Source organism: Panicum virgatum, chromosome 2K (genome assembly GCF_016808335.1).
Source record: "Panicum virgatum strain AP13 chromosome 2K, P.virgatum_v5, whole genome shotgun sequence".
NCBI lineage: Eukaryota > Viridiplantae > Streptophyta > Magnoliopsida > Poales > Poaceae > Panicum > Panicum virgatum.
The window spans coordinates 10,932,875-10,943,813 of NC_053137.1; the positions used below are offsets into that span (position 1 = coordinate 10,932,875).

Consider the following 10,939-nt stretch of genomic DNA (forward strand, 5'->3'; position numbering starts at 1 on the left):
GGTCTAGGGTTTTCGGCTACTAAGTTTCTCCCATTTTAGCCCATTGTTAAGTTAATTTCCGCAAATTAGCTCTTGATTCATGAAACTAGATGCATCAATAAGCATGTAGAAGAAGGGGAATGGCAAATTTTCAGATCGCATAAGAAAATCCCCAAATCTCAAGTTGAACCCTAAGCCTAATGGATGAGTTCTTACCTCAAACTCACCAGTCGTGCGCATCAGGAGTGCACTGGTCCGACCAGTTGCACCGCGAGGAACCCTTGACGGCCGTGCGCGCGATGAGTACACACTCACCCACCGGCGAGGGACCCCGCGTGGCGCACGGCCAAGACCGGCAGCCGAGGCACGCTGCCTTGCCCCTAGCCGCGCGCACGCCATGAGCGGGCGGCGCATCAGATGCGGCAGCGGCAATTGACATGCGGCCGGCGGAGCCATGACGCAGGCGGCGCTGCTCCCGCGTGCATCCGGCGGCTGCGAGGCGCTGGGCCGACCGACACCCATCACGCGTGATGAGGACATTACAAGAGTATGCATACGGCCAAACATAGTGAATGGTGTGAAGATGAAGGAGTCCAACAAGGTTTTCCAAGTCGAGAAGAAGGCTCAAAGCTTATCCAGTTCGAGTCCCCAAGGTGGAGGCCCAGAACAACTCAAGTTCGATTCCACCTCGGAGTCCAGGAGCAGCCCGTACCAAAAATAACGCCCAGGTCGCATACGGAGTCCGTTTTGGACGTTCTTCATATGGATGGAAAGATAATTTAAAGGAGCTTCAACGGGAATAGTCAAAACAATGTGACGTCCAGAATCTGCCAAGGCGCTGTGCTGCCGTCTTTTGGGCTGTTGTTCCATGTACCATGTCGGGCCAAGTGGCCCAAGTGGTGGACGCCCCCTTGGCCACCACCAGCAACCCTATGATGTCCCTTAGGATATAAACTCAGTAGTCACCACCTAGAATGATCGGATTTTGTTTAGTTCTTGTGTTTTCCTTCGAGGAACATAGACAACATCGTTGTATCTGTGGTGACAAGTCCTTATAAATTGATCCAGGCGCCCGTTCTTGATCTCCTCCACTGTGTCGATTAGTCCTTTGGAATCGAGTTCTTGAACCCCTCTTTAATTCGCTTGATCCATATTTGCAATATCAGATTGCGTTGTTTACATCTTCTTGCTTGTGTTCTTCAATTCGCTTGCAGGAAAAGCCTTCTTGGCGAGGTCAATCAAGTTGTGCTTGGTTGATAACCAACGGAGCAGTGGTGTAGCGGTTGCAGGGTTCGAATCTTGCTGATTTGAAGCCGGATCGTCAACGTCAAGATCTCCACCAATCGAACGTACCCTTACCTCTCGGAAGATCGGGCCTAGTCCTCATCAAGTGGTATCAAGATTCCAGGTTGCCCGTGAGGTATTATCGTGTTTTCCTCCTTTAGATTCATTCGTGTTCAGCACCTATAGTCTACAAAAATCCCTAAAAAAATTTGTTTCTGCTGTCCTATAACCCCTTTGTGCCCCACATTTTTTCAGTTCAGTTTGCTTTCCTAAATTTTAGTCCCTCGTTGTGTCATCGTGTTCACTAGGTCTAGGTCTTGTTTGTGGTCTATTTGGGTATGTGCTTGTCATCGTGCACTACAATTCAGATTTCATTTATATATCTCTTGTTGTGCAACTCTTGTGCAAGAAGCAAGAGGTGAGGTGCACTTTGATTTTATAGGTTAGTGTTTTTGGTGTGAGGAGAAAAAGAAACAAGGGTCTTTGCAAAAGTAGATATATTTTCAGCTCTAATTTTGTGTCTTGCAGCAATACCAAAAAAAAGTAAAAGGCAAAGAGGTGCAAAGAAAAAAGAGAAAAAAAAGCTGCACCTAGAAAGATAGAGAAAGAAAGAACAAAAGATTGAAAAAAAAATTCAGAATAGCTTGCATCGTTTGAGTCCTTGTGCAAGTAGCATTCGTTGCTCGTTTGAACTAGATCCAAGACAAGTTTAGGCCTGCGACATAAACTATCTTGGGACTACTTTTCAGTCTTGCAATTCTGAATTGAAATATTGATATTCCTTGCTACCATATTGTGGCTTCCCAAAACTCCACATATTACTTCTGTCAGCACAGGTTCACCTTGCAACTGTTACACCCAAGCTTGACAACTGATTGTGCTGTCTGTTGGCTTTGGTAAGACACTTGCAAAATGGTGGTAAGCCGCTTGATATATTGCATTCCACTTTCACCACTACCCAGTAGTTGCTAGTTGATAGGGATAAAACTTTTGTGTTGTCTTTTGCTATCTTCTAATAATGACAGGTTGTTCATATCCGCCGACCTATGATGGTATAGGTGCGGATGAATACATGGAGTGGGAGATTGCCATAGATAACATATTTGCTACTCGCTTTATGTGTCCAAGGAGGAAGGTAAAAAATGCATCCAGTTTTTTGAGACTTTCTGCTTTAACTTGGTGGGAGAGCTTAAGTCCATTAGATAAACCTCAAACATGTGATGACATGAAATTTCTTATGAGAGAAACTTTTGCTAATCCATCTCATGTAGTTAACTCTTATGATGAGGGGGAATTAGTTAGAGGATCAGTCCATTGTTGTATCTCCTGCTATGCCTAGCCTTTTGCAGGAAACTGAACAAATGCAAGAGGACAAGGATGATGGGAAATAAAATGAGGAGCTCACAACCTCATGTGAAAAATCAGAATCTTCATCTCACAATTCACCTAGTACTCCCGCTGAAAATGAGAGCAAAGGTAATGAGAGGACAGCTACACTCACGGATGGTGAGACTTCTCTCGATGTGCTAAATTTTTCCACGAATCATGCTTCTATAGAGCAATTGATAGTGGAACCTCCTCTTGATCTTCTTTTGTCACAAGATAACTTCCTCAATTTTTCTTGTGATAAAGATGATTTGTGTGATAATACTTCTGCTATACATGTTTTAAAACCACACACTTGCGCTGAATTTAAACATGTTATTCATATTGCTAGTGCAAACGATGAGGTCAAACTAATATCTTCTTTAAAAACTTTGGGTTACATTAAATTTGATGTTTTGTGTAATCTTAGTGATTTGGAGGAGAAACTTTTTGAACATGCTGAGTTGCCATGGTGCTCTAGACATACATATCATGCTATTGGCAATTATGACAACAATGGAAAATATTTGATACATCGGGTTTACATTTGTGCAAATCTGAATTTTCCTTTTGTTGTGCAAGATTCTAATCAACTAAATGAATCCAATACTACTGATATTCATATGCTGTCAATTCCTATGCTAACTTTCGTTAGTACTAATCTTTTGTAGGATAGAGTCGAAAAGGATTTTCTTGTCCAAGATCATGTGCATTCTGATCAAAGAGCCTGCAGGATCAGCTTCGAGTACAATTGGCGCAGAGGACGACTTTTGTTTCAAGAAGGGAAGGATGATGAGGACATGACAAGTATGCATACGGCCAAACATGGTGAATGGTGTGAAGATGAAGGATTCCAACAAGGTTTTCCAAGTCGAGAAGAAGGCCCAAAGCTTATCCGGTTCGAGTCCCCAAGGTAGAGGCCCAAAACAACTCAAGTTCGAGTCCACCTCGGAGTCCAGGAGCAGCCCGCACCAAAAATGACGCCCAGGTCGTATACAGAGTCCGTTTTGGACGTTCTTTATATGGATGGAAAGATAATTTCAAGGATATTCCAATGGCACTGGTTTCAGGCCCAAATTTGTTAGGAATCAACAGGAATAATCAAAACAATGTGACATCTAGAATCTGCCAGGGCGCTGCGCTGCCATCTTTTGGGCTGTTGTCCCATGTACCGTGTCGGCCCAAGTGGCCGAAGTGGTGGATGCCCCCTTGGCCACCACCAGCAACCCTAGGACGTCTCTTAGGGTATAAACTAAGTAGCTGCCGCCTAGAATGATCAGATTTTGTTTATTTCTTGTGTTTTCCTTCGAGGAACATAGACATCATCATTGTATCTGTGGCGACAAGTCCTTATACATTGATCCAGGGCCCCATTCTTGATCTCCTCCACTGTGTCGATTAGTCCTTTGAAATCGAGTTCTTGAACCCCTCTTTGATTCGTTTGATCCATATTTGCTATATCAGATTGCGTTGTTTACATCTTCTTGCTTGTGTTCTTCGATTCGCTTGCAGGAAAAACCTTCTTGGCGAGGTCAATCAAGTTGTGCTTGGTTGATAACCAACAGAGCAGTAGTGTAGCGGTTGTAGGGTTTGAATCTTGCTGATTTGAAGACGGATCATCAACGTCGAGATCTCCACCAATCGAATGTACCCTTACCTCTCGGAAGATCGGGCCTAGTCCTCATCAACGCGGCGGGCGCGCATGTGGAAGCACGTGGCCTGCCTGTGCGGGCGGCAGCCATGGCTCCCTGACTGGCGGCGGGCCAGAGTTGTGGGCCCATGGCGCCCGTGGCCCACACGGACTGCTGCCGAGCTGGCGCTCGTGCGCGCCATGAGGAGGCGGCGCTGGGCACACGGCGTGGCTCTGGCGCATCCGCGCAGTGGTGCGTGGAGCGGCCGGATGGCGCGCGGGACACGCGGTGCAGGTGCCTCAGCAGACAGCACTCGCAAGAGGAGGCGTCCGCGTGTGCAGCACCAGACGGCCGGTGAGCAAGGCCCTTGCAGCGGCTGCTCAGGGAGTGAGGAGAAAAGGAAAGTGAGGAGGATTTTAGGGTTTTCGGACCAGCCTCCACATCTTTATATACGGGACCAAATCAGTTGTGGACCATCAGATCTTGATGAATGGTCCGGATTCGTCCGCATTAGGGTTTTCGCCGGGCGGGCCGAACTGGGCCAATGCGCGCTAATGGGCTGCGCGCGGGGGGAGGAGTTCACGGGCCAAATTGAGTTTGTGGGCTGTTTAATGAGTCTTGAGCCCAATATGAGTTATAAAGCCTTTTCTTTACTATTTTAATGTTTTAAGATTAATTTAATTTCTGTTTATGCTTAAAGGCTTTATTTAATTTTCTGTTGCACTTATTATTACCAGCATTATGTTTATTATTTTTCCATGAGTTATGTAAATACTTTTAATTATGCTTTTAATTATTCACTGAAAATTATGTTTATCCACCATGAGCAATTATGATGCACTCTATTTAAATGGAACCATCGGGAAGTTTATTTAGAGCACTTGTAATTAATTCTGACCATCGTTGTTTTAATTACAAGTTTTAATGATAAATTTTGTTTGTTTTCCCCATCGGTGATACAAATTGAAATTTATGTATGATTTTGATCAGACCATCGTAGGGTTAATTTCATACTTCTTATGAGCATCTTAATTGTGAATTTAATGATGTTATTGTTCTCATGATTTTCAGTGAACACTGTGATCACCTGAAGTCCATTGAGCCCCTGAATGGCACCAACTAGCCCAGCTGGTATATTGATATTCAGGTGGCCATTGCTGTGTGCGAGTATGATCTCGCCTTACGTGAGGATAAGCCAGCATCGCCCACTGATCCCAATGGTGATCGGACTGCCATTGAGAAGTGGGAGAGATGTAATAGGTTGGCAACTATGATCATTAAGCAAACGATCACGCCTGCCATCTGTGGTGCTATTCTTGATAAGGACCAGGCTGTTAATGATCTAACAGCCAAGGAATATCTCGCTAAGGTGGAAGAGAATTTCAAGATCTCTTCCAAGACTTATGCTAGCACTCTCATTATGAAGATGCTGACTTCACAGTATGATGGGCAAAGTGGAATCAGGGAGCACATTATGAGCATGTGTGACGTGGCCAATAAGCTGAAGACACTGGATATGGCTATCTCTGATGGTTTTCTGGTGCACTACATTATGACTTCACTTCCTACACAGTATAGTCCCTTCAAAATAAGTTAAAACACTTAGAAGGCGACTTGGAGCATGGCTGAGCTCATTAGCTACTGTGTTGAGGAAGAAGAAAGGCAGAAAGCTGAAAGGATGAAGGATGCTGTCAACATGGTCAGCGAGCGCTTTGGGTGTGTTAGCGTCAGCAACACTCCCAAGCATCAGGCTGAGTCTGGCAGCAGCAGGCAGCATAAGAAGAAGTTTAAGGGCCATAAGGGCAAGGCTGTGCAGCATAAGAAGACTTCTGAGAAGAGGCTGTGCAAGTCACCTAACCATGAGCAGAAAGATTGCCATGGTTTTAAGGACTGGCTGAAGAGCAAAGGTACAATTATTGATTATGTATCTTTCATTGATGAATTGTTCTTAGTAAATTTTTCTCCTAATACTTGGTGGATTGACTCAGGTGCCACTCTGCACATTTCCAATTCATTATAGGTATTCAGTTCGATCCGAACTATAAGAGAGGGGGAGCGAAGCCTAAGAGTGGCTGATGGCAATGAGGTCAAGGTTGAAGGCATTGGGAGCTTCGACTTGGAGCTACCGGGCGGCTTCAACCTTCATTTAAAAGATGTGCTTTATGTTCCCAGTTTGAAGAGAAACCTTATTTCTGTTTCACGTTTAGATAAGTCGGGACATATTTGTGAGTTTGGCAACTCTAAGTGCAACATTAAGTTTCATAATATAAGTGTTGGCCTTGGTCATTTGCAAGGCGATCTTTATTTGCTCTCTCTTGATGATTATTCTGTACTGAATGTGAATGATGTAATGCATAAGCGCAAGCGTGATGATGAGACTTCTTCGAAATTGTGGCACTATCGTCCAGGCCACATTTCAAGGGGGAGAATTGAGCATCTCATTAGAAAAGAGATACTCCATTCATTAGATCTTTCTGAGTTAGATCAACAATGCATTGATTGTATTAAAGGGAAATTCACTAAGACGATTAAGAAAGGAGCTACTCGGAGTTTGGGCCTATTAGAAATAATTCATACTAACATTTGTGGCCCGTTCCCAGTAAAGTCTATTGATGGTTTTGACTCATTCATTACTTTCACAGATGACTTCTCTCGTTATGGCTATATTTACCCCATTCGTGATCGATCCGAGTCATTAGATAAATTTAAAATATTCAAGGCTGAAGTGAAAAATCAGCATAATGTCACTATTAAATTAGTGAGATCGGATCGAGGTGGTGAATATTATGGGAGACATGCTCCATTCGGCCAAGTACCTGGACCATTCACTAAGTATCTTGAAGAGAATGGTATAAAGGCCCAGTACAGTATGCCGGGCGAACCACAGCAAAACGGAGTAGCTGAGCGTCGCAATCGTACACTTATGGACATGGTACGTAGTATGCTTAGTTATTTTACTTTGCCTGTGGAACTATGGATGGAAGCGCTAAAGACAGCCACACACATACTTAATCGGGTTCCTTCCAAGTCCGTTCCTAAGACACCTTATGAATTGTGGCTTGGAAAGAAACCAACGCTTAATTATTTATGTGTGTGGGGCTGCCCAGCCGAAGCTAAGTTATTTAATCCACAGTAAAAGAAATTAGATGATAAGACGGTGAGCTGCTATTTTATCGGATACCCTGATAAGTCTAAGGGATACCGATTCTACTGTCCTGATCGCTTCACTAAGTTTGTTGAGACCAGACAGGCTGTATTCCTTGAGGATTCAGGAATCAGTGTGAGCTTTCCGAGGAGGGAAATTAATCTTGAAGAAATACGGGCTGAGCTTCCCATCCTGATTATTCAAGAAACAGTAACACCTCAGTTAGTGCCGCTGTTTGTTCCTTCCGTTTAGAGTACACCATCTATTTAGATTGCGTCTCCTGTTCAGAGTACTAGCGCCACTCCGCTAGTTGTAGTAGCTCCTGAGCCTGCGAGCGAACCACAAGCCGAGCAAGTGGTGCCTAATGCTGAAGTTGAAAATCCTGTCGAGGAGCCTCAGGCTGCACCTCAACCAGAACCTCAGCCTGTTCAGCCCTTAAGAAGATCACAACGGGCTAGGAAACAGACAACCTTCCCTGATTATGAGACATATTTGAGTGAAGATATGTATGACATTGGGAAAGTTGATGATCCTAACTCATTCAGGGAGGCAGTATCATGTTCTAAATGGGTTGAGGCCATGGAAGAAGAGCTTAAGTCCATGAGTTCTAATGATGTTTGGGATCTGGTAGATATTTCTGATGGAGTCAAACCAGTAGGCTGTAAATGGGTCTACAAGACTAAACGTGATTCTAAAGGGAATGTCGAACAATTCAAAGCAAGACTCGTAGCTAAGGGTTTTATACAAAAGGAAGGGGTTGATTATAATGAAACTTTCTCCCCTTGTCTACGAAAGATTCTTTCAGAATTGTCATGGCGCTAGTGGCTCATTATGATTTAGAGCTACATCAGATGGATGTTAAAACTGCGTTCCTTAATGGTGACTTGGATGAGACTATCTTCATGGTACAGTCGGAAGGCTTTGTTGTGAAGGGCAAGGAACACATGGGATGCAAACTAAAGAAATCCATTTACGGACTTAAGCAAGCGTCAAGACAATGGAACCTTAAATTCGATCAAGTGATTAAGAAATTCGGATTTAAGGAGAATGATGTAGATAATTGTATCTACACTAAGATAAAGGGTGGTAAATTCATAATTCTAGTGCTTTATGTGGATGATATCCTATTAGCAAGCAGCGATAAACGTATGCTGCATGAGACAAAGGGATTTCTTTCATCCAACTTTGATATGAAAGATCTTGGTGAGGCCTCTTATGTTCTGGGCATTGAGATACACCGAGATAGGACCAAAGGAGTACTAGGATTATCTCAGAAAGCATATATTGAGAGAATGCTTAAGAGATTTAATATGGATAAGTGTAAGGCCATAGCTGTTCCATTAGCGAAGGGTGATAAATTTAGTGAAGCCCAATGTCCTAAGAAACAATTGGAATTAAATGAGATGAAGGACATACCTTATGCTTCAGCTGTCGGAAGCCTGATGTATGCACAAGTCTGTACGCGTTCTGACTTGGCATTTGCTACCGGAATGTTTGGAAGATATCAGAAAAATCCCGGAAAGGTCCACTGTGTAGGTGTTAAGAAGGCATTACGTTACTGCCAAGGCACCAAAGACTTCATGCTCACATATAGAAGATCAGATAACCTTGAAGTAGTGGGTTATACTGATGCTGACTTTGCGGGTTGTGTGGATAGTATGAAATCTACATCAGAATATATCTACACGTTAGCTGGTGGAGCAATATCATGGAAAAGCTCTAAGCAAAGTTTAGTTGCAGCGTTGACGATGCAAGCTGAATTTGTGGCATGCTATGAAGCAACAGGACAGGCTGTGTGGCTTAAGAATTTTATTCTGGGCCTTATGGTTATTGACAGCATTACGGAACCTATAACATTATACTGCGATTATCAGTCCGCAGTATTCTTTTCGAGTAACGACAAGTCAAGTGGTGCTTCCAAACACATTGACCTTAAGTATCGTGTTGTGAAAGAAAGATGCCAGGATCGAACCATTAAGATTGAGCACATAAGAACTAATGCTATGTTAGCGGATCCGCTCACTAAAGGCTTACCACCGAACGTGTTTAAGCAGCACGTTACTAATATGGGTTTGGTGGATAGTCTTTAGGTCCTGGTTTAGGGCCATTATGAACTCCCAAATAATGAATAAGCATTCTACCGAGGTGTTTCAGTGAGACTGTGGGTAATGGGGTCCCAGTAGTGCATCAAGCTACTGACGACGCATTGGTCCGGTTTTATACTGAGGGTGAACTTTAAGTGTGATGCGAACATTTAGCTTAACCGTTCGATCAAGTGGGAGAATGTTGGAAATAAATTTCTGTTAAGGAAAGTGTTTAAACCACCTAAACATGATTAAGAAAACTTAATGAAAAACCCTAATGGGTTGTGATCAGCAGGCCTATTAGGCCTGTTTCCAGAGGCTGGCCCCCAGCCCCACAGTGCCTATAAATATGAGGTCGTGGTTAGCATTTTTAATCACGTCATTAGCTAAACCCTAGCCACGATAGTCTGATCGCTAAGGGCACTGGAGGGGTTCGGAAGGCCAATCCCTCAAGGGCAGTGTCGTTGGCGTCCGAAAGGCCGCCGCTACCCTGCTCGCGCATCTTCATCAACAAGTACGCCTACTTCCTCTACGGCTCGGGCGTCATCAACTAAGGAGGCGCTAATGGCTGCTTCAACTACTAATATTGGTATAATGATCTACCATTTTCCGCATTACATTGATCTGTCATGACCTAGTTTATGTAAAGATCTTGGGTTATTAGCCTCTGAAGTTTTAAGTTTGGCTAATTCTAACATAAACTTCAATCTTCTTCTTCATTCCCACATACATCTTGTAATATCTTCACGCAATACTGATCCAGCACATCTCTCGTTTGCTTACAAACTAGATGTTCGGATTGTTGGCGAAGCCTCCTCCACATGCCCATCAACGTCGCCAGTATTGCCACAAGCCAGAGTTAGGGTCTCAAGAAACGACGCCTCCAAGGAGGGCATGACGACAATGGCGCCGTCGTCGCTCATCCAGGATCGGATATGGTTTTCACCTAAAGAATCTAGAGTGGAGGTGGAGCTCCAGGATGACGCCCCCAACGGGGAGAGTGACGCCCAAAGGCGCCGCCGCCATCACCACCAGCAAGAATGCCGACAAAGGCATTTGCCCGGAATATCCCCGCCGAAGCCACTACACTCTCCCAGCCTGGCAATACCAGGACCACAACCATAGCAGAACGCCGGCGGTGATGCCCTAGACGCCGCACGGCCTCCGCCGCCTGGCCAGAACGCCTCCTTCTTCTGCAGGCCCCGCGGCTTGCTGCCCGAGGAAGGGCACGACAAGGGGCGCCATCCGCCCAAGCAAGCCCGCCGCCGTGCCGTCCGCCGGTCGCCGCAGTGCGCCCAAACCACCTCCGCCGCGCGGCCGAGGACGTTGCACCGGACGCCATGTCCGCCGTCGCCGAACGCCATCGTGCCGCACTCTGGTCGCTGATCCGGCCGTGGCGCCACAGCTTCCCCGCCCGGCCATAGATCCGGCCGTGGTGCCATCTCCGCGCG

At 45.0% G+C, this 10,939-nt stretch overlaps 1 protein-coding gene across 1 annotated transcript; it reads left to right on the plus strand.

The window, feature by feature from the left end:
* Positions 1–433: 433 nt before the first annotated feature.
* Positions 434–5,856, plus strand: LOC120695068. Its single transcript, XM_039978389.1, has 2 exons — positions 434–580; positions 5,407–5,856. The coding sequence occupies exons 1-2, from the start codon at positions 434–436 to the stop codon at positions 5,854–5,856; spliced, it is 597 nt and encodes a 198-aa protein (XP_039834323.1).
* Positions 5,857–10,939: the final 5,083 nt, after the last annotated feature.